Source organism: Mustelus asterias, chromosome 10 (assembly GCF_964213995.1).
Source record: "Mustelus asterias chromosome 10, sMusAst1.hap1.1, whole genome shotgun sequence".
Classification (NCBI taxonomy): domain Eukaryota; kingdom Metazoa; phylum Chordata; class Chondrichthyes; order Carcharhiniformes; family Triakidae; genus Mustelus; species Mustelus asterias.
Genome location: NC_135810.1, coordinates 96,307,083 through 96,332,345, shown reverse-complemented (window position 1 = coordinate 96,332,345; position 25,263 = coordinate 96,307,083). Strand labels below are relative to the sequence as shown.

At 42.3% G+C, this 25,263-nt stretch overlaps 1 protein-coding gene across 13 annotated transcripts in view; it reads right to left on the bottom strand.

The window, feature by feature from the left end:
• nbeaa (neurobeachin a) overlaps positions 1 to 18,412 on the bottom strand; it is an 812,689-nt gene extending 794,277 nt beyond the window's left edge. For all 13 annotated transcript variants that reach the window (XM_078222243.1, XM_078222244.1, XM_078222247.1 and 10 more), the window contains exon 1: positions 17,790 to 18,412. In XM_078222243.1, the coding sequence (XP_078078369.1) occupies positions 17,790 to 18,107 (318 nt within the window). In that variant the 5' untranslated portion in view covers positions 18,108 to 18,412. The remainder of the gene's footprint in view (positions 1 to 17,789) is intronic.
• Positions 18,413 to 25,263: the final 6,851 nt, after the last annotated feature.

The window sequence follows — 25,263 nt, the reverse complement described above, 5'->3', positions numbered from 1 at the left end:
CCTGACATCAAAATATACCTTGGGGTTTCTGATCTGGTATCCTAACAAGAAATCATTGGAAGTAATTTTGAAAAACAGAATTTGTCTGCATTTTATTAAGGGAAGGTCAAGTCTGACCAAATTGATTGAATTTTTCAAAGGTGACTAGGTGTGTACATGAGGGCAATGCATTTGACGTAGTCTTGGACTTCAGTAAGGCTTTTGACAAGGTCCCACATGGGAGATAGCAAAGCTAAGAGCCCATGGGATCCAAGGAAATTTGGCAAGTTGGATCTTAAATTTGTTGAGTGGCAGGAAGCAGAGAATGAATGTTCAAGAGGCATTTTTAGGACTGGAAAACTGTGTCCAGCATGGTCCCTCAGGGATCAGAGGCGCTTGCCGTTTGTACTTGATATAATGATAAAAAATGATAGAAGTCTACAAGATCCTGATAGCAGTCTACAAGATTATGAGGGGCATGGACAGAGTGGATAGTCAGAAACTTTTTCCCAGGGTGTAAGAGTCAATTACTAGGGGGCATAGGTTTAAGGTGCAAGGGGCAAGGTTTAAAGGAGATGTACAAGGCAGATTTTTTACACAGAGTAGTGGGTGCCGGGGGAGGTAGTGGAAGCGGATACGGTAGTGACTTTTAAGGGGCGTCTTGACAAGTACATGAATAGGATGGGAAGAGGGATATGGTCCCCGGAAGGGTATGGGGTTTTAGTTAAGTCAGGCAGCATGGTTGGTGCAGGCTTGGGGGGTCGAAGGGCCTGTTCCTGTGCTGAAATTTTCTTTGTTCTTTGATTTAGACTTGAATGCAGAAGAATTGATCAGTATATTCAGGGATGATAAAAAATTGGTAGGATGGTAAATAGTGCGGAAGATAGCCTTAGGTTAGAGGATATAGATGGTTTGATCAGTGGCAAACGGAATTCAATCCGGATAAGTGAGAGGTGATGTACTTGGGCAGGACAAACAAGGTAAGAGAATACATGATGAATGGCAGGGCCCTGTGAAACAGAGGATCAGAGTGACGTTGGCAGGCATGTATTCTGGTCCCTTAAGATAGCAGGACAGGTGGATAAAATGGTTAAGAAGGCATATGGTATACTTGCCTTTATTAGCCTAGGCACAGAGCTTAAGAGCAGGGAGGTTATGTTGGAACTTTATAAAACACTGGTTAGGCCATAGCGAGAGTATTGTGTGCAGTACTGGAATCCACATCATAGGAGGGATGTGATAGTACTGGAAAGGGTGCAAAGTTGATTTACCAGGATGTTGCCTGGGCTGGAGAGTTTTCAATATGAAGAAAGATTGTGTTTTCCATGTCCCTGGAGTAGACCCTGAACCGAGACAGAGGGCCAGGGCTGATATTTGCAAAGTGTTACAAGCACAGAAAAATGCTGAATAGACCATCAGGTATGTTTCTCCATCCCATCTGATCCCGCTCTCCACCTCACCCTTACCATTTAAATATTTACCTTTTTCCCAAAACAGCTAGTTCCCTTGAAAATATTTTTGGACTCTTTGCTCCAATAACAGTTTAAGATCAAGAAGGGATTAAACTAATCATGCATTCTCTACATCTTGCTCTTTGAATTAGCCAATTGCTTTATCTTCTATTGCCCTCAAATTCTTCCCTCTCTTCTTCCTGCCACTTTTCCTCTCTAATCGTCCCTACTAAATCCAAATGTCGTGAGAATTATTTTTCCAAACATCACGCAAATCAACTGGAAAAGAAAAATATACGAAAGCTAAACTAATGAAACATAGCCATCCTAAAAACTAAACGTAGAAAATCTAAAATACAAAATTAATAAATTGGGGGGGGGGTGGGAGGGGGGAGGAGGAGGAGTTTGGGGACACTAGCCTAATTAGTAACTCGAGGTGTGTTGGTGGCTTACTCCCAGTTTCAGGAATTGTAACTATATGTAAATTACAGTATTGAGAAAAATTAACATATTTAGATGGTATTCATAACCAGTATCAACATTTTCCCTCACAGTGCTAAGATCTAATGGTCACCAATGTCAAACAAAGCATTTGATTTTTCTTCAATTTTAAGTCAATATTCCACCAAAGCTGCTTAGAAGATTCCCAGTATTGAATTTGTCACTCAAACCCCTCCCCATTTCAGAGTCTAATATTAACTAGCCTATATGTTGAGTATAAGAAAATTAAATAATCCTTTCATATTTTGTTCAAATATTTTATTAAAAAGCCATTAGTGCACTTCTGTCCTGGTTCCTCACACTGACGCTATAGTTGAGAAAGCCCATCAATATCTCTACTTTCTCAGAAGAGCAAGGAAATTTGGCATACCCGCTATGACTCTCACCAACGTTTGCATAGAAAACATTCTTTCTGGTTATATCACAGCTTAGTATGGCTCCTGCTCTGCCCAAAACCGCAAGAAACTACAAAGGGTCGTGAACGCAGCCCAGTCCATCAAGCAAACCAGCCTTCCATCCATTGACACCATCTACACTTCGCTCTGCCTCAGAAAAGCAGCCAGCGTAATCAAGGACCTCACGCACCCCAGACACACACTCTTCCACCTTCTTCCGTTGGGAAAAAGATACAAAAGTCTGAGGTCATGTACCAACTGACTCAAGAACCTGCTGCCATTCAAAGGTCCGACTTTTGAATGGACCTACCTCATATTAAGCTGATCTTTCTCAACACCCTAGATATGACTGTAACACTACATTCTGAACCCTCTTCTTTCCTTCTCTATGAATGGTATGCTTTGCCTATATAGTGCACAAGAAACAATACTTTTAATTGTATGCTAAAACATGTGACAATAATAAATAAAATCAAAAAAACCGTGAAATGGCAGAAGCAATTCAAATCTGAAGCAAAACAAGTAATACAGTAAATCCCTGTTTTAACTCCCCTTTTAAAATGGTTTTGTTTTAAAGGGGGTTTATTTTCATGTCTGGATCCCATTTAAAATGGTATTCCCTGCTTTAATGACACCAGAGGGCCCCCAATGTGATTACATGATTGCTCAACAAGGCCCAGTGATTCTGAGAGTAGTATCTGGCCCATGATTGTTATTGCATTTTGTCCTTGCTGTACATTAAAGTAACATTTTTAGCTGCATTTTCATGTACTGCGCCACACCCACAGCCAACCCCCAGATTCAACTAACTACATTTTTACGCTTTTTTCTCCTATATCCTGTACCTGTTGAGGAACTCTGTGGACTTTGTTTTTTAAAAAAATAATTCTCCACTCTGTATTAAACAGTACAGATACTGTTTGTCCAGTACGTACCTGAGGAATTGCTGCAAACTGTTTTTAAAGAATATTTGCTGCACAGGGGTGCTACTCTGTACTGTATGCTACCTCTGTTTGAGGAACCTATTGTATATTTGGTGTTTTAAAGAGGTTGCTGCAAGGAAGAAGCCTACAGGCAAGGCAGTAATTTTGAAGTTACTTACAGTACTACGCTGTACAATATTTCAGCTTGTATGGTTCAATGTTTCAACTTTTACATTGACTTTATCCTCAGGAACCTAACTCTGGCTTTAACATTGATTCCTACATGATGCTTCACTCAAGGGGGTTTCACTCAAAGTGGCGATTTTCAGGAACGCAACCACCACTTTATATGAGGACTCCATGTATTTGCAAACTGTATAAAATAATTGCTTAAACAATTCAGAGACTTCAAAATTCTCAATGCATGACATTATACGGTCAATCCCAGGTACCTGATTTAAACATAGAAGTCAGTGAAGTAAATGCCATCTTCACATTTCTAGTTTGAAAATCCTAACCCCTTCAACCCATGATGTTTCATTTATGGTAATAGTGAAATATAAACATGTAATTCACTTCTAAAGGCAACAGCTCACACAGTGAAATGACCAATTACTGTAATGTATTCATATATTATGTTAATGTGAACATGCACAATAAAAAGTAACATAATAAACTTACTCTTGTGAACTGGCTGTATCTCATGGCAGACATCTTCATTTATGCCATCAATATGCCACAAAATTGGCAACCAAGACGGATATGCTAAAGCAACTATGTTCAGGATCAACTCGAGAGCCTAGAAAGTTTATTTAGGCGTGGGTAAGTTTTTGTACATGTCTGGGAAGTGCTCAGTTCCATCGTGGACCAAAGAGCAGGAGCAATCAGTGCCATGCCATGGCTGAAATGAGATATTTGCTCCAGCGTTTTAAAAACTGTAATAGAACCCAACCCAAATCAGTTGAAAAAGGTCCCCAACACAACATCAGAGCCCTACGGCAGACTAAGTTGAACAATAGGAGATTTAAAAACAGAAAAGAAGAACGCTCTTTGCTGATGAGAACTTTCCAAGACAGTGGTGTAGAACTGCTGTAAAGCTTGAACTTTCATCAATGAACTGTATGCTTTGTATAGCGCACAAGAAACAATACTTTTCACTGTATACTAATACATGTGACAATAATAAATCAAACCAAATTTGACTGAGGGGACACAGGGTCGTGAACGAAGCCTAGTTCATCACTCAAACCAGCCTCCCACCCATTGACACACACTACGCTTCCTGCTGCCTCGGAAAAGCAGCCAGCATAATTAAGTAAGCACACATGCAAGTATCAGAGCTTGGAACTGTCCCCTCAGTCAAATTTGATTTGATTTATTATTGTCACATGTATTAGTATACAGTGAAAAGTATTGTTTTTTGTGCGCTATACAAAGCATACAGTTCATAGAGAAGGAAAGGAGAGAGTGTAGAATGTAGTGTTACAGTCAGAGCTAGGGTGTAGAGAAAGATCAACTTAATGCGAGATAGGTCCATTCAAAGGTCTGATAGCAGCAGGGAAGAAGCTGTTCTTGAATCAGTTGGTACGTGTCCTCCAACTTCTATATCCTTTTCCCGACGGAAGGTGGTGGAAGAGAGTATGTCTGGGGTGCGTGGGGTCCTTAATTATGCTGGCTGCTTTTCCGAGGCAGCAGGAAGCATAGTGTGTGTCAATGGGTGGGAGGCTGGTTTGAGTGATGAACTAGGCTTCGTTCACGACCCTGTGTAGTTTCTTGCGGTCTTTGATAGAGCAGGAGCCATAACAAGCTGTGATATAACCAGAAAGCATGCTTTCTATGGTGCATCTATAAAAGTTGGAGTGTGTCGTTACGGACGTGCAAACTTTCCTTCGTCTTCTGAAAAAGTAGAGGCATTGCTGGGCTTTCTTAACTATAGTGTGGGCAGAGGAGGACCAGGATAGGTTATTGGTGATCTGGACACCTAAAAATGTGAAGCTCTCGATCATTTCTAATTTGTCACCATTGATGTAGACAGGGGCATGTCCTCCACTACACTTCCTGAAGTCGCTGACTATCTCCTTCATTTCGTTGACATGGGCTGTGTTGTCAAATAGGCTGCCACAGGGTCCATCTGATGAAAATATCCCATCTGGTTAAGGAACATTTTTAACCACCAACCAGACTGATTTTTGACAGCTGCAGTAAAGTGCTTACTGTGTCACTTTGCAAATGGAACAATATGGCAGCATCCACAGAATACATTGGATGGCTAGGAACTTACAAAAGGGCTCAAGAATCAATTTGTACATTGAACGAAGCAACATGTTTTCCAGAGCTAATAACATTTTGGAACTTGAAGGTGGAAGAGGTCAAAATTCAGAATAAGGCAATTCTTCAGTGCAAAAAAAGCAATTTTACTAACGGAAATTGGTCCAGAGGTATATGGCACGCTAACATTTTTTTCTGCTCGCAGCAAGGCAACAAATGTGCCATTCCAAACAATCACTAGGCTGGGGGAGCATTTCAATCCTAAGCCACAAGAGAGAGCAGAAAGCTTCAAATTTGGAATCAGAAGTGAAAAAAGTAGCAAAATACTAGTAAGTTGACTGTAGCACTGAAGAATTTAATCACAACTTTGCAATTTTGGCATAATCTTAGACCATACATTACATGGCAGAAAGCCGTGTGGATCGGTGGACAAAATAATCCAATTAAAGTTAATGAACATACACGTGATCTCAAATGTAAGCTGTGAAAGACTGCTTTTACCATGGAGATGACATCAAAGAAATTTTGCTCAGGAATTTTGTCCTACACAAGTTAGTAGTACAGTTTCTGTCCACTCAAGAGATGTCGGTCAACCCTAATATGGGAGACCTAGTCGAAGAGTACTGGTGAAAGCAATCACACAACACAGGCATACAAGTACAGAAACACCAATTGACAAAAGGTGATCATGCAACAGCTTGCTGAAGACCAAAGCAGGAAAGAGAACTCATGCCAGTGCTAATGAAAAATACTGATATGCAAGAGTGGAGTTCACAATTTTGAAGTGAATCCAGGGTACCTGAACAAGGGGAGCTAGGATTGTGCAGAATTCATGCCACAAGCAATTACTCAAAATGACAGACTTTTATACAAAGCTGGTAAATCAAAAGTACGTCAACATGTGCATCAATACAGCTGCAGATTGCTCCATTTTGAGTAGAGGGCGGTACAAGAACAAACTTATGATGTACTTCAAACAGAGCACAGTTCAGTTGAAAACCAATTCTGGTGAGGCATTAGAAATGTGTGGATAAGTGCAATGTCTAACGTCAGGGAATTCCTCAAATTGCCTATTCTTGTAGTGAGTTATGTCAACGAACCACTGAAGTTAGATTAGAAGCTTGTTTTCCAAACTGAAAGTTGATCAATGGTTGAATAGTTCCAACAGTATTTTCAAGGACAGCAATGAAGGCATAATCGATGTGAAGGTACACATCCAAATCAAGCCTGATGCATAAATCAGTATATTGATAATAAAACAAAGAACAAAGAACAAAGAACAATACAGCACAGGAACAGGCCCTTCGGCCCTCCAAGCCCGCGCCGCTCCCCGGTCCAGGATCGAATCCTGAATCCAGGATCCCCGCCCAATTTTTCAGCCTATCTACATACTAATATCCTATCCCCGAGCTGTCCCTCACAGCTATGACGCCTTGTTCATCACAACCTATTAACTCACCCCTACCCCCCATTTTAGACCATGTGATCTCCAGGGAGAGGCGAAAACCCAGAGTGAAAACCCCAGGGCCAATATGGGGAAAAAAAAATCTGGGAAATTCCTCTCCGACCCCCTGAGGCGATCGAAACGAGTCCAGGAGATCACACTGGCCCTGATCGGAAAATGCTTCCCAACCCTATTCATTTCCACTTCCACGAACACCATATGAATTCCCTGCCCCCGAGACAGGTTCCCAACTATCCGCAGTCTCGCTCTGTACTGGCACCAGCAAGATGATCATAGAATGAAGCCTTGAAACGAGAAACAAAGAACAATTAGCCCGCGCCGCTCCCTGGTCCAAACTAGACCACTCTTTTGTATCCCTCCATTCCCACTCCGTTCATATAGCTGTCTAGATAAGTCTTAAACGTTCCCAGTGTGTCCGCCTCCACCACCCTGCCCGGCAACCCATTCCAGGCCCCCACGACCCTCTGTGTAAAATATGTCCTTCTGATATCGGTGTTAAACCTCCCCCCCCTTCACCTTGAACCCATGACCCCTCGTGAACGTCACCACCGACCCGGGGAAAAGCTTCCCACCGTTCACCCTATCTATGCCTTTCATAATTTTATACACCTCTATTAAGTCTCCCCTCATCCTCCGTCTTTCCAAGGAGAACAACCCCAGTTTCCCCAATCTCTCCTCATAACCAAGCCCCTCCATACCAGGCAACATCCTGGTAAACCTCCTCTGTACTCTCTCCAAAGCCTCCACGTCCTTCTGGTAGTGTGGCGACCAGAACTGGACGCAGTATTCCAAATGCGGCCGAACCAACGTTCTATACATCTGCAACATCAGACCCCAACTTTTATACTCTATGCTCCGTCCTATAAAGGCAAGCATGCCATATGCCTTCTTCACCACCTGTGACGTCACCTTCAAAGATCTGTGGACTTGCACACCCAGGTCCCGCTGCGTCTCTACACCCTTTGTGGTTCTTCCATTTATCGTGTCGCTCCTCCCTACATTATTCCCACCAAAATGCATCACTTCGCATTTATCAGGATTGAACTCCATCTGCCATTTCTTTGCCCAACTTTCCAGCCTATCTATATCCTTCTGTAGCCTCTGACAATGTTCCTCACTATCTGCAAGTCCTGCCAGTTTTGTGTCGTCCGCAAACTTACTGATCACCCCAGTTACTCCTTCTTCCAGATCATTTATATAAATCACAAAAAGCAGAGGTCCCAATACAGAGCCCTGCGGTACACCACTAGTCACAGGCCTCCAGCCGGAAAAAGACCCTTCCACTACCACCCTCTGTCTTCTATGACCAAGCCAGTTCTCCACCCATCTAGCCACCTCCCCCTTTATCCCATGAGATCCAACCTTTTTCACCAGCCTACCATGAGGGACTTTGTCAAACGCTTTACTAAAGTCCATATAGACAACATCCACGGCCCTTCCTTCGTCAACCATTTTGGTCACTTCTTCAAAAAACACCACCAGGTTAGTGAGGCATGACCTCCCTCTCACAAAACCATGCTGACTATCGTTAATGAGTTTATTCCTTTCTAAATGCGCATACATCCTATCTTTAAGAATCTTCTCCAACAACTTCCCCACCACGGACGTCAAGCTCACCGGCCTATAATTACCCGGGTTATCCTTCCTACCCTTCTTAAATAACGGGACCACATTGACTATCCTCCAATCCTCTGGGACCTCACCTGCGTCCAGTGACGAGACAAAGATTTGCGTCAGAGGCCCAACGATTTCACCTCTCGTCTCCCTGAGCAGCCTTGGATAGATTCCATCAGGCCCTGGGGATTTGTCAGTCTTTATATTCTCTAACAAACCTAACACTTCCTCCTTTGTAATGGAGATTTTCTCCAACGGTTCAACACTCCCCTCCGAGACACTCCCAGTCAACACATCCCTCTCCTTTGTGAATACCGACGCAAAGTATTCATTTAGGATCTCCCCTACTTCTTTGGGCTCCAAGCATAAGTCCCCACTATTGTCCCTGAGAGGTCCGATTTTTTCCCTAACAACCCTTTTGTTCCTAACGTATGAATAAAATGCCTTGGGATTATCCTTAATCCTGTCTGCCAAGAACATTTTGTGACCCCTTTTTGCTCTTCTAATTCCCCGTTTGAGTACTTTCCTACTTTCTTTGTACTCCTCCAGAGCTCCCTCCGTTTTTAGCTGCTTGGACCTAACATACGCCTCTCTTTTCTTTTTGACCAGTCCCTCAATTTCCCTGGTTATCCACGGTTCTCTAATCCTACCCTTCCTATCCTTCTTTTTTACAGGCACATGCTTATCCTGTAGCCTTAACAGCCGTTCCTTAAAAGACTGCCACATACCAGATGTGGATTTACCCTCAAACAGCCTCTCCCAATCAAGAGCTGCCAATTTCTGCCTGATCCCACTAAAGTTAGCCTTCCCCCAATCCAACACCTTACCCTTGGGACACCACACATCCTTTTCCATCACTATCCTAAAGCTAACAGAATTGTGGTCACTATTTGCCACATGTTCCCCTACCAAAACTTTGAAGACCTGACCGGGCTCATTCCCCAGTACCAGGTCCAGTATAGCCCCCTCTCTAGTCGGGCTGTCTACATATTGTTCCAACGAACCTTCCTGTACACATTTTACAAATTCCTCCCCATCCAGAGTCCCTGCCCTCAGTGATTTCCAGTCTATACCAGGGAAATTGAAATCTCCCACTACAACAACCCTATTTTTCCTGCACCTATCCAGTATCTCCTGACATATCCATTCTTCCACTTCCCTTGGGCTGTTGGGGGGCCTGTAGTACACCCCCAATATAGTGACTGCGCCTTTCCTGTTTCTAAGCTCCACCCAGAGTGACTCGTTACACGACCCCTCTGAATTGTCCTCCCTCTGCACCGCTGTAATATGCTCTCCAACTAATACCGCTACTCCCCCACCTCTTTTGGCCCCTCCTCTGTCTCGCCTAAAACACTTGTACCCCGGAATATTCAGCTGCCAGTCCTGTCCCTCTTTCAACCAAGTCTCTGTCACCGCAACCACATCCAAATTCCTCGTGCGCATTAAGGCCCCAAGTTCATCTGTCTTACCTGCTACGCTCCTTGCATTGAAGTATAAGCACTCCAGACCTCCAGGCTCAGTGAGGTCGTCCTCCCCCAGAGTGCTCTTCTTCTTTGCCAGCCTTGTCCCAGCCCCAAGCTCGTCCCCAGCCTCCACTCTTATAGACCTAATAGTTTGATCCCCACCCCCCTGCCATACTAGTTTAAACCCCCCCGAACTGCACTAGCAAAGCTCCCAGCCAGGATATTTGTGCCCTTCCAACTTAGTTGTGACCCATCCCTCTTGTACAGGTGCCATCCTCTCCTGAAAACTTCCCATTGATCTATGAAAATGAAGCCCTCCTTCCTGGACCAGTCCTTTAGCCAGGGATAATAAGGGAACCAACCCAGCCTTGTAAACCCCAGGTTGAAGAGGAGCTATACAAGTAAGCAAAAGATGGTGTGCGAGTGAAAACTGATCAGTGATTAGGCAGTGAGTTGCGGTCTGCCTTTGCTTGTTACTGTTTACAAGAACAGAAAACGATCCTCAATTTTGTTCTGCTCTATTCCAAAATTTCATGAAGAAAATAAACTGTTACTACTCCTTAACACCCAGCATTAAACAGAGCAGTTAAAAGATCCATTACGATAGTTAAAGAAGCACTCAAGAAACAAATGCTGTATGATATTCAAATTTCCATTAAACCATAAGAAATAGGAACAGGAGTAGGCCTTTCATCCCTCAAGCCTGTTCCACCATTCAATAGGATCATGCCTGATCCGTCATTTCGCATGTCCACTTTCCTGCCCTTTTCCAATAACCCTAGATTCCCTTATTGATCAAAAATCTATGTATGTCAGCATTAAAAATACACCAGGAATCTGTCTCACAGCTGTGTCAAGACGTTCCAAAGACTCTCAACCCTCAGAAGAAATTCCTCCTCATCTCAATCTTAAATTAGCACCCCTTTATCCTGAGATTATGCTGTCTGATCCTAGACTCTCCCATGAGAGGAAATATTCTCTCAGCAGTTACCCTGTCAAGCCCCATAAGAATCCTATATGATTCAATGAGATCACCTCTCATTCTTCTAAATTCCAATGAGTAAAATCCCAATCTGTTTAGCCTTTCTTTAAGACAATCCCTTCATACCAGGCATCATCCTAGTGAACTTTCTCTGAACTGCCGCTAATGAAATATTATTCTTGAAATAAGTGGACCAGAACTGCTCTCAGTACTCCAGATGTGGTCTCGCCAGAACCTTGTACAGTTGCAGCAAGACTTTCCTCCTCTTATATTCCAACCCCCTTGAAATAAATGTCAACATTCCATTAGCCTTCCTGATTACCTACTGCATGTGTGCTCGCTGTGTTTCGTGCCAAAGTACCCCCAAGTCCCTTTGTGTTGCAGCTTTTCTCTATTTAAATATACTGTTCTTTTATTCTCCCTTCCAAAATGAACTTCATATTTTCCCACATTATTCTCCATCTGCCGACCTTTTGCCCACTTATTCTATCAATATCTCGTTGTAAACTGTTGGTACTCTCTCAACTTGCCTTTCCACCTATTTTTGTGTTGTCTTCAAATTTGGCTACACTACATTTGCTTCCTTCCTCCAAGTCATTAATATATATTGCAAACAGTTGCAGTCTGAGCACTGATCCCTGTGGAACCCCACTGGTTACACGTCGCCAATCTGAAAAAGAACCCCTTATTCCCTCTCGCTGTTTCCTATTCATTAACCAATTCTCTATCCATTCAAATATACTATCTCCAACACCATGGGTTCTTATCTTTCATAGAAATCATAGAAAGAAATCATAGAAACCCTACAGTGCAGAAGGAGGCCATTCGGCCCATCGAGTCTGCACCGACCACAATCCCGCCCAGGCCCTACCCCCACATATTTACCCGCTAATCCCTCTAACCTACACATCCCAGGACTCTAAGGGGCAATTTTTAACCTAGCCAATCAACCTAACCCGCACATCTTTGGACTGTGGGAGGAAACCGGAGCACCCGGAGGAAACCCACGCAGACACGAGGAGAATGTGCAAACTCCACACAGACAGTGACCTGAGCCGGGAATCGAACCCGGGACCCTGGAGCTGTGAAGCAGCAGTGCTAACCACTGTGCTACCGTGCCGCCCTTTTGACTTAACCTTTTGTGAGGCACCTTGTCGAATGCCTTCTGGAAGTCCAAATGCAACACATCGACTGGTTCCACTCTATCCGGTCTGGTTGAGACTTCCTCGAAAAACGCTAATTAATCAGACAATATTTCCTTTAGGGGAAGCTATGCTGACTCTGCTTGATTAGATTGTGATTTTCTAAATGTGCTATTACGTCCTTACTAATTGATTCCCACATTTTTCCAACAATAGATGTTAGGCTAATTGACATTAAGTTACCTTTTTGCCTCCCTCCCTTTTTGAATAGGGGTGTCACATCGGCAGTTTTCCAATCCACCGGTACTTCTCCAGAATCCAAGGAGATTTGGAAAATTACAACCGATGCATCCACCACCAATGTAGCTACTTCTTTTATGATCCTAGGATGTAAGCCATTCGGGCCAGAGGACTTATTTGCCTTTAGTCACATTAGTTTGTCTAATACCACTTCATGTGCGCTGGTACTTAATTCCTCCCCCTACATTCTTTAGTATGAAATAGTGACTGGCTAATTTTCTGCATAAGTATAGATTACTCCACTACAAGGTACACAATTGCTGAGCATTCAGTAAAGAGATGGTGAAGGATACATTTGAATTTGCTCCTACCAAACTTGACTTAAAGTTAAACACAAACAGTTCAGTCAGAAACATCAGCATGCAACAAATAAAAGAGAACGCAGTTTCAGGTAAAAGGATCTTGTTTGTTTCAACTTCCCTCATAAGTCACAAAGTGGGGTGTGGGAAACGTAGAGGTATGTGGAACAAAAGATACTTATTTGAAATTGACGTAAAGGTGAGAAATGTCCATGCAGATCACATGATCCCAGCAAGGGATAAACAAAATCACAAGCACAATCTACAGCGCCTCCAGTGCCTAAAGCACCAATTTCTGAAAAAGAAACAGGACCTTCTTGGAGTGTTGAATCAAAAGCCAACTGTGCAAAATCTGATTCTACACCAAAACCTGTAAGGCGCTCAGGAAGGTTTTATATACCAGTTACTAAACTTTATTTGTAGATAATAAGCAGGAAGAAATGGAGTGGGTCCTTTTTGGGAACAAAGAGGGTGATATATGCTGAAAGATAGGGCAAAGCTAGAATACTGAATGAGTACTTTGCATTTACTTAGGAAGAGAAAGCTGACAAAATATTTGTAGAAGCTGAGACGGTGGAGGTAACACATGTGGTGAAAGTAGAGAGGGAGGATGCACTGGAAAGACTGGCAATGCACAAGAGTGGATAAGTTAGCTGGTCCGGATGGCATATTATGCTTGAATTCAAACAACTGTAATCAGTAATTACGGAAAATATGCTGCAAAGTCTTTTACACCAGGAAACCAAATTATACAATGCTTTAAAGGAGAATTACTGTAAAACATTACTGAAATGCTCTTTAACTTTATGACTCTAAATTGTTGCATGTTGTATAATTTTGGCAATTTCAGTGATCTTAATACATCATTTTGATATGTCATATTGTGAATTAAAGTCTTAGTTTATACTTCTACATGATCTTCGGCAGCATCTACGTGATCATAGGCAGCTTGCATGGAAATGTATTAGTCAGGAGGAACGTAATTTGCATCTGAACAAAGGAATGCTTTAACATACGTGGTGTTTACATCGCATTTGTATGAATTTTGAATGTATTCATTCTGCGCAGACGAGATTTAAACAAAAGAAACTGAAAATTAGAGATTTGCTACTTTGCCGAATGGCCTACTCCTGCTTCTAATTTCTACGTTTAGTCCCAATATCATTAAGTGTCAGAAACTCGTCAAAGCATATATTACACCTGGAAAAACATTTCTGAAGTTGATTGGTTGCTATTAGCTGAAAGTGCACCAAAAATTGTTGCCCACGATTAGATCACTCCCCTGGAGGGAAACACACTTACTTTATGTTCTTCAATTTGAAACATAATAGTAGCATCACTACTCGGCCTTTTGGCTAAGATCAAGAGTCAGATCAACCCAAGGTGGGGTGCAATACTTTATCTTGTCAGCTTGGATCTTTTGTCTCTCTTATGGGGACCTTGAATTGGATTCAATTGGATTTTAAATTTGGCTTTTGGAGCAAGCAAGGAATAGATTTAGATTTGCCCGGTCCATCCTGAGCACTGGCTTTGTAACTTTAAGGATGGAGTAAAAAAAAGTAGCATCATATTTTTATTATAAATAGAACCTATCCATGTCATACTGCTGATCCTGCTGCCAATGGGATTTTCTGCCCAATGCTTCTCTGAATTGAGCTTCATTTGCCGTCTCATTTGCCACTGTTCACCCAACTCATGAGTCCATTGATATAGATCATAGAAGATCACTGAATCCCTACAGTGCAGGAGGAGGCCATTCAGCCCATCGAGTCTGCACTGACAACAAACCCATCCCAGGCCCAATCCCCGTAACGCTAAGTAATTTACCCACTAATCCCCCTGACACTAAAGGGCAATTTAGCATGGCCAATCAACCTAACCTGCACATCTTCCTTTCTTCATCACCAGTCACACACATCCAATTTTTGTATCGTCGATAAATTACATTCAAGTCCAAATCATTGATATTCCCAGAAAATGGGCGGCACGGTGGCACAGTGGTTAGCACTGCTGCCTCACAGCGCCAGGGACCCGGGTTTGATTCCTGACTTGGGTCACTGTCTGTGAGGAGTTTGCACATTCTCCCCGTGTCTGCGTGGGTTTCCTCCGGGTGCTCTGGTTTCCCCCCCACAGTCCAAAGATGTGCAGGTCAGGTGCATTGGCCATGCTAAATTGCCCCTTAGTGTCAGGGAGACTAGCAAGGGCAAATGCTTGGAGTTATGGGGATAGGGCCTGGGTGCAATTGTGCAGACTCGATGGGCTGAATGGCCTCCTTCTGCACTGTAGAAGTCTATGTCTAAAAAGCAGGGAACTGAGTACTGCACCCTGTGGAACCTCACTGGAAACACTCATGATCACAAATACACCTACTGACCATTACACATTGCTTCAGAGCCAATTTGGATCAAACTGTTTATCAGATTGGAGTAAAGTACAAAATAGTGTGCCCCAGTATTAATAATTAAGCTCTTTTCAATATTCATTAAACACCTGCTTTTGTATGGACAGGGAATCATTTTAAAGTTTACAGGTGGCATGACATTCAAATATAGTAAACAGTGACAAAGATAGTAACAAATATGAATAGGACATAAACTGGTGAAATGAGCAGATGAAATTTAATGCCAAGAAATTTTAAATTAAAAGAAGCAGTATAAATTGGGCAGCATGGTGGCACAGTGGTTAGCATTGCTGCCTCAAAGCTCCAGGGACCTGGGTTCGATTCCCGGCTTGGATCACTGTCAGTGTGGATTATGCACATTCTCCCTGCATGTGCTCCAGTTTTTTCCCCCCCACAGTCCAAAGATGTGCAGGTTAGGTTGACTGGCCATGCTAATTTGCCCCTTAGTGTTCCAGGATGCGCAGGTTAGAGGGATTAGCGGGGTGAATATTTGGGGTGACGGGGGAGGGCCTGAGTGGGACTGTTGTCGGTGCAGACTCGATGGGCCAGATGGCCTCCTTCTGCACTGTTGGGTTTCTACTTATTGGTTCAAACTAAATGGTACAATTTGAAAAGAGGGTCAAAGAACAGAAATACCTGGAAGTTTATGCACACAGTTATTTGAAGGAGTAAGAACAAATGGAGAAGGTTTTTTAAAAGGTATATTTGATTATTGACTTCTAAAGGCATGAATACAAAAGGAAGTTATGCTAAAAATTATAAAAGACTGGTTAGGCCCCTGGTGGAGAATTGTGGTCAATTTTGGATTACACATTAATACAATGTTAAGGACTTGGAAAGGTTGCAGAGACATTTACAACAATGGGACCAGAGATGAAAGACTTCAGTAATTGGTCAGACCGAATAAACTGGATTGTTCTCCTCAGTGCTGTGAACATTAAGGGCTGATTTGATAGTGGTGTTCAAAATCATGAAGAGTTTTGGCAGAGTAAATAAAGAAAAACTGTTTCCAGTACAAGAATTGATTATCAAATATCACAGATTTAAGGTAACTGGCATTCAAAGGCTTAAATAAAGAAAAAAAATGAAGAGTGAATTGTTAGCTAAAATGCACTGCCTAAAAAGGTGACAAGAGCAGATTCCATTAGAATTTTCAACATGGAATTAGGTATGTATTTGACGTGCAAAAATATGCATACAATGGGAAAAAGCAAGGGATGGAGTTGAACTAATTGTACAACTCTTTCAAAGAGCCAGCACTGACATGATGGGGCAAGAAGTCTACTTCTGTCCTATTTATTATATAATTATTCAGTCACCAAAAAGGTAACCTTTTTGAAATCAGAACAGCAAGAAAGTTAATTAGCAGAATGCACAATTGTTCCACACAAATAAGGTGTTATTTTTCTCGAAAATTTACCGGTAACTTTAAAAATGGCTTTTAGTATAAACATGAAAGGCTTAATTTTCTGTGCAGGGTAAACGCTTCTGGAAAACACTACGCAAATCAATAACACAGCAGTCAATTTGCGGTTTCTAAGATGTTAGCGGTATCTCTCAATCATTGGCTTCACAACTGACAAGTTTCAGATTAAGTTGAGGTGAATAGTATAGCATTCATTTATCAATTTCAAGTAGGTCTGGTAATTTTCCAAAAAGCACAGTGGTCCTCTCGTCCATCTGTTCAGAATTGAGGAAGTGAGAGTACACAGCTACTGCACTATCTTCCAAAACCTAATTTGTTATTCAAACCAGTTCATTGCCAGTAAAGGCGCTACTATCATCTGTATGCTCATGTGCGCTCGGATTTCGGGCACTGTATATTTGGAGACAGGCATAGTGTAGAAATATCTTAAAATAGTCTAGGAAGTCGATCGAGATCAGCACTTTCAGACATTAAAACAGTGAAACACTGCGCGCCTCAACAAGCCATCCCGATGTACTTTGCGATTGTCTCAACCAGCCCCATAAAAAAGTCAAATAATACGAATCTGACACATTGGTCTGGTAGAACCAGGACCTTCGGGACTTAAACCGCAACTTGTCAAAAGGCAAACAACGTCTGCGGATCGATGGTAGACAGTGCTGACGTCTTACACTGCAAGGAATATGTTTTCAAAATGTTTAAAGGGAAAAGTAAATCAGAAGATTTTATTCGCAAGAGGACAATCTCACAGGGCAAGACGTTCAGACGATACCCACAGTCTATCCTGCTGTCCCTTCTTCGGGTTAATTTCCATAAAGTCCACAACAGATCAATTTCCATAAAATCAGGGGGCCCCAGTCATTTGGACACAGCTAACATGCCAGTCACTCTGCATGGTTATGGTCCGGATTTCTACCTCTGCTTATTTAATAAAGAAACATTTACCCTTTCAGCCAAGTGCGACACAAACAGTGGCAATAAATCCCCCCCACCCACCCCACACTGCACTGGACTCTACATCGGTTTTCCAAAACAATATTTAATGTGTCAGACATGCAAGAAATCAGGGCAACGCTTGTGGTTTTTTTTTAAAAATACGACCAATACCTCCCATTCTTTCCCCAACCACAATTCTCAAGGGCACAGACACATTTTATTGCCCACACTCCAAAAGACTCACCAGGTTAAGCACCGTCTCCACGATATCCCTGTTGCTGACCTCCCCAACTTGGATGAGGCCGATGACAACGGCGAATTTCATTTTAATATTCCTGATGGGCACCGAGGGGTTAATGCCGGAGATGGACACCATCGAACCCACCATCTCTGCCGCCGCTGCTGCCGCCGCCGCTGCTCCTGCCGGCGGTGGTGGTGGCTGCGCTTTGGTGCCGAGCTCCAGAGCCCGGGCTCCGCCTGCCAAGCCCGAGCCGGCGCCTTCTCCCGCTGGAGCCGGCGGCTGCATGCTGACCGGCAGCGGCGCCGACTTGTCGCTCGCCATGTCCTCCGAGCTCCTCACTCACACTCACCGGCACCAGTGGCTGGGGGGGGGGGGGGGGGGTGTCGAATATTCTGGAAAAAAAAAGCTCAGCAGAATTCAACCCACATTTAATAAAAATCAGCTAGGTGGAAACAGTCCGTCCTTTGGATCATCACAAAAGGTGATCCTTTTTCTATACATATATATATTATTTTGCTTCTATTTCTCCTGCTAATTTTAGAGCGAACGGTTGAGGTTTATTTTGCTGCCGCTCGCTCGCTCGCTCCCCGATCACTTTCTCCGCCATCTTCTGGCCCCCTCGCTGCAGTCGGCTGCCGCGCGCATGCGCGCTGGGCGCCGGCAGGGTCCCGTTAGACAAGTCTCAGGTGTCCAGGTGACAAGTGCACATGGTGCAAGCTCCCAAGCAGCCAGCACAAGACATCAGCTTGTTCCAAGAGGAAGAAAAAGCTTCAGCAGCAGCTGCACCAAGCATCAACAAAGCCCCAGCAGAAAGCGTGAAACCGGTGCACAACCCGTTTGTTATTCCGTCTGCAAAAACCTTTCTCATCCCCTTGCTACTCCCACCCCCATTAAAGTGATTGAAGATTGTAACTACAAAGGTGTTATTCTGATGCATGCTTCATTCTCGACATCTCAAAGCAGCACTTTGCAGGACTTTTTTTCTCATTGTGAATAATATACGTCCGGAAAAATCTGCAGTTGCGTCATTATATTCCCGAAAGGGTTACGGAATAAAGGGGGGGGGGGGTTATTGCAAATATATGTTTCACTTTTATTAAAAGTGGAAATTTTATTATGGGACGATTAATCAATCGTTCAGATCAAACTGCACATGTTTTAATTTTCAGTCTGTTGTAAACATTTAGGCCCTTTTAAAAATATACCTGTAAAGTGTTATGCTCAAAATAATTATCAATGATTCATTTTGCCTGTTCATATTGTCAAGGTTTGTCTGTGCGGAAATGTGTTTGATATTAAGAAAATACAAGGGCGTTTTTATTGCGATCATCTCAAGAACTCACATTCCCACTTTCGCCCTGGAAATCCGGTTGACTCCACGGAAGATCATTGAACCAGATTAACTCATCCCGATACCCCCATAACATTTCTGAAAAATTAGCATCTCACCGCGTTGATTTTTGCAGCATCTAGATCTTGAGGAGAAAAGAAAATATAAAGAAGAGTCTCAACATTTCATAACTGTTCAATAAAAATAAAGATCTTCAACAAAGCCGCTAGTCAAAACAATTGTGTTTCCCTTTTTTAACTTGTTCTTGCTACTGTGTTTGAGAAATTGGGAAAAGTGACTTTCATATGGATCATTTCAAAGCATAACCACAGTAACCTAGATACAAATGCAAGATCGCTTTTTGATGTATTATTGTTTGGAACAGAATGAAGTTAGATCTTTCCTTTCCTCGGCTTTTACCTTTTTCTGACAGAATAGGAAGACGGCCATGTAAGATCAACCAAACACACACAAAGCAGTGTGGATCATTAAATGACAATCATTTTATTTGCGTGAGGCAGAAATAAGGCAACGAAGGTCCCGAACAAGCAAAATTAGCTGAAAAGTTTCTTAGAACAGGCTGAGAAGAATTTATTTCAGATTTCTTTGAGAATGATTTAGTGCTGACACGGGAAAATGACCATAGTAGGAAAATCGCCTATAAATGCGTTGCACTGTTATGCTTCAAAAAGTAATTCCCATTAAAGATCTTGGCTTCATGGGTAGCTAAAACCCAATTGGAAACTGTGTAATTTTACACTGTACCATTTGTAATGAACTTAAAGGAAACTAACTTTGTCAAATTCTAAATATCTCATTAATAAAAGCCCCAATACCCAAATCACAAGTAGAGCAGCAACATGAGTATATGATTCACAATTACTTTATTCGTTCTTATTTATATGGGTACATTTTCAAATAAAATTGGCCAGTTAAGAGGAGGCGATTATAAAATGAAAACTCTTGGTCGTAAGTTTCACAGAGGCAAGTAAAACTCTCGGCTTCTTTCATTTTATAGACCAATGCACATAATACCTTCTCACGAAAAACACGTTTACATGCATAAATACTAAATATTTTTAAAATTGCACTGACATTGTTTATTTATGACATTGTCGTATTTTAAATATTTTCCAATACAAGCTTTGTTTCTGATTTCCAGTATCTGCACTATTTTACTAGTGTTCGAGATGTACCGGCCTTGTGTTTAATGTCCGATTTATTATAGCAATATCTCATACAATCACTTAAAATTGATCTTCAAGATGATAAGATCACTTTTGCATAATTTACAACTGATAATTTAAATATTTTCCAATACAAGCTTTGTTTCTGATTTCCAGTATCTGCACTATTTTACTAGTGTTCGAGATGTACCGGCCTTGTGTTTAATGTCCGATTTATTATAGCAATATCTCATACAATCACTTAAAATTGATCTTCAAGATGATAAGATCACTTTTGCATAATTTACAACTGATCTTCCGCGGCATTGCTCACAGGCTATTTATTTTAAATGGAATGCATACATAAACTGGGGAAGGATTGACCCACATAAAGGTAGGGTGGAGTGATGACAGGACTGGATGACATGAAAGGGGTATCGCTACCATTTATATCAGAGGTGTTCCTCGATTCTTTCCTTAGCTTTTTCCCTGAATTTCCCTTGCACTTCTTTCTTTCATCGTGTTTTACAACGCAGAAGGTGACTATTCGACTCAAGAGGTCAATGTCGGTGTTCATGCTCCACAAGAACCTTCTCCCACCTATCCCATCACATTCAATCACAAGTTATTTCCTCCATCATGTACTTCCCCTCTTAAATGCATTCATTACTAGTCCCATTCATCTTTTCTCCTCCATTATTTTCTCTACTCTTTTCTATTTCTCGTTTTGACTCCCACACTTTCCGTTCTTTTGCCTTTATGTTGCCTGCACGTATTTCCATCTCTTGCTTTTCTGCAATGCTTAGTGACATCAGTCTTTGCTGCCCTAACTGTCCTGTGATGGAGTGGGGCTGGGGTGATGCGGAGGTGGGGGAGGGTGGGGACGGATGAAGCTATCCATGTTCTGAAGCATACACGTTCATTATTCCGAACCTTAGGCGCGGTTCAATGGCAACAGTTCTACCTAGGGCCAAAGTGGAAGGCAGGGAAAGACAAAGAAGAGGGAGGTGAGCAGTAAGAGGAGAGTGAAATGGTGGAACGCCGGCGATTGTCTTTAAGGCTGCATGTTTAGGACCATCCCGCAAACATTGTTTTGAAAACCTAACATATTGGCAAGGATTGAAAATTGGTTAGCTGACAAGAAACAGAATTGGCATAAAAAAAAATTTCTGGTTGGCAGAATGTGACCACTGGTATGCTGCAAGGGTCAGTCCTGGAGGCCTCAACATTTTACAAATGATATAAATAACTTGGATGAAGGGAATGAAGATATGTTTGTTAATTTGCTGAACGCACAAAGGTAAGTAGGAAAGTAAATTGTGAAGTGGACATAAGGAGACTGCAAAAGGACATAGGCTAAGTGAGCAGACAAAAATCTGGCAAATGGAATATAATGTAGCCAACGGTGATATTGCCCATTCTGGCAGGAAGAAAAGAAGCCTATTATCTAAATGGTTAGAGATTGCAGAGCTTAAGTGTAGAGGGATCTGGTTGAGGGAGAAGGTTTACTAGACTAATATCAGGAATGGATAGGTTGTCTTATGAAGAAAGGTTGGGGAGGTTAGGTTTGTACCCACTAGAGTTTAGAATAGTAAGAGGTGACTTGATCAAAGCATTTAAGATCATGAAGGATATTGACAGGATGGATGGGGAGAGAATATTTTCTCTTGTTGGAGAATTAGAAATAAGGGGTTATTCATTTAAGATAAAGATGAGGATAATTTATTTTGTCACAGATGGTTCTGAGTGTTTGGAACTCTCTTCCTCAAAAGGCAGTGGAAGGAGAGTCTTTGAATATCTTTAAGGCAGAGCTAGATAGATTCCTGATCAACAAGGGGATGGAAGGTTATCGGGGGTAGGCAGGAATGTGGGGTTGAAGTTACAATCAAATCAGGTGTGACCTTATTGAATAGCAGAGCAGGCTCTGTGGCTAACTTGCATTGAAATAAGATAGTCATGAACGGAAGAAGTGGGTTCTTAATGTAGATATTCCCTGGTCCAACATTTGTTGGAGACTTTAGAAATTGGCGCATCAATTGGTATAATATGGATACAATCTGGCCTGTTTTCTTCTTTCAGCTTTTGTTTTAGTGCCATACTGTAACACAAAGGTAGGGGTTCTCAATATTTTATATGTTTATGCGATGTGAGCATCACTGGTAAGGCCAGCATTTGTTGCCCATTGCTAATTGCCCATGAGAAGGTGGTAGTGAGCTGTCATGTTGAACTGTTTCAGTCAAAGTGGTTTCAGTACACCCGGAGTGCTGTTAGGAAGTTCCAGTTTTTTAACTCAGTGACAGCGAAGAAAGGACAACCTAACCCCTAGTTGGATGGTATGTTGCTTAGCGGGAAATCGCAAGTGATAGTGTTCCCTTATGTTTACTGCCCTTGTCCTTCTAGTGGAGGTTGTGAGTGTGAAAGTTGCTGTTGAAAGATGCTTGGCAAGTTGCTGCAGTGTTTTATATGATACACATTGCAGCAAATGTGCATCTATTGAGAAGGGAATGAATGTTGAACACGGTGGATGGGGTGCTCATTTATATTATTCTTTCATAGTATGTGAGCATCACTTACAAAGCCAACATTTGTTGCTGATATTAATTGCCCTTGGGAAGGTGATGGTAAGCCATCTTTTTGAACTGCTGCAGTCCATCTGATGTGGGTACATCTACAGTGCTGTAAGGAAGGGAGTTCTGCGACTTATACCCAATGACAATGAAGGAATGTTAATATCATTCCAAATCAGGCTGGTAACTGGTTGGGAGAGAAACTTGCAAGCAATGGTGTTCCCATATGTCTGCTGCCCTTATATTTCTGGAGGCCACAAGTTTGGAAGGTGCTGTTGAAGGAACCATGAAAAGTTGCTACAGTATATCTTGTACACATCATACACACTGCTGACACTGTGTATCAGTGGTGGAGGGAGTGAATGTTTTAGGTGATGAATGGGGTGCTGATCAAAAGGGCTGCTTTGTCCTGGATGGCATCAAGTTTTTTGATTGTTGTTGGAGCTGCACATGTCTAAACAAATGGAGAGTTTTTCCTTCAGACTCCTGACATGTGTCTTGTATATTGGTGCATAGGTTTTGGGAAGTCAGGAGGTGTGTCACCTGACAAAGAATTCCCATCCTCTGATCTGCTCCTGAACTGCAGCATTTTTATGGCTGGTCCAGTTAAGATTCATATTGATGGTAACCCCGAGATGTTGATGATGAGGGTTTAATGATGATAATGCCTTTGAACATCAAGGGGAGATAATAAGATTCTCTTATTGGAGATGATCATTGCCTGGCATTTGTGTAGCATGAATGTTACTTGTTTTTTTACTAACTGAAACTTAAATATCGTCCAGTCCTTGCTGCATGCATGTACAGACCACATCGATGATATATACCCCATTCAACAAGTTTATTGCTATTTGGACATTGCAACCAGCTCAATCATGGCCTTTTTATGAGGCCAAATGTAACACACTCTCTCTCTCACTATTAATCTTTTTCTGAGGCTGAAATATTTATTTTAATTACTTTTAGCAAAAAGTATATCATTCTGGATCTGTGTTTTTGATAGTCAATACAGGAAATTGTACTTCTTCTCCCATGTCCATATTGTATGCACCCAACATCTCCCAGCCCTTGCCCTCCATGTTTCTGCTACTTTCCCTCCACTGCGCCTTTCTCTCAGTTAAACTCTGATTACTGTTGGTATTTTCATCTTGCTTCAACAACCTGCCTTAACTCTGTTCACCTAAATGGCTCAACAATGAGCTTTAAAATAATCACTTTGCTTTGACAAAGGGTTGTCTGGACTCGAAACATCAGCTCCTTTCTCTCCTTACAGATGCTGCCAGATCTGCTGAGATTTTCCAGCATTTTCTCTTTTGGTTTAAAATAATCGCTTCAGCTATCCAGTTACCTGAACAATTGATCAATGAACTGCATCACATGCTATCCCTTTTGTCTATGAATAGCAAATGAGTTTTGCATTTTGCAATTTAACAAAATTGAAAACAGAGCCGCATAGGGGGCGGCATGGTGGCACAGTGGTTGGCACTGCTGCCTCACAGCACCAGGGACCCGGGTTCAATTCCAGCCTTGGGTGACTGTGTGGAGTTTGCACGTTCTCCCCGTGTCTGTGTGGGTTTCCTCCAGATGCTCCGGTATCCTCCTACAGTCCAAAGATGTGTGGGTTAGGTGGATTGACCATGCTAAATTGCCCCTTAGTGTCATGGGGACTGAAAGGATAACTATGTGGAGTTCCTGGTAAGGGCCTGGTTGGGATAGTTGTCGGTGAAGGCTCGGCTGAATGGCCTCCTTCTGCATTGTAGGAATTCTACATGACTCAGCATTGTGACTTTCCTATAAGGATTTGAGGGTGACTTAAACAGTCTGGGAATTCCACATGCCTTCATATCAAACCTCAGCTGAGCGAAAGGGTGACATCCAGATATTTGGCTAAATTTGGTACCATCTACTGGGGAAGAAAAGTGTATCAAGATCAAAACTGCTTGACACCTCATGGGCTGAGGCAGGCCATGACTGCATAAGGAATGGTTTTGCAGTGATTAGATTCAAATCATTAGAAGATGGATGAGTTGGTGGATAAAATTGTCCCTTCTTTAAATTATCGATTTGTTACAAAAGCAGGAAAGTCATGTTGGAGTTGTATAGAACTTTGGTGAGGCCACAGCTGGAGTACTGTGTGCAGTTCTGGTCATCACATTATCGGAAGGATGTGATTGTGCTGGAGGGTGTGCAGACGAGATTCACCAGGATGCTACCTGGGATGGAACATTTAAGTTATGAAGAGAGGTTGCATAGGCTTTGAGTTGTTTTCATTGGAGCAGGGAAGACTGAGGGGCGACCTGATCGAGGTGTACAAGATTATGAGAGACATGGACAGAGTGGATAAGGAGTACCTGTTCCCCTTAGTTGAAGGGTCAGTCACGAGAAGACATAGGTTCAAGGTGAAGGGCAGGAGG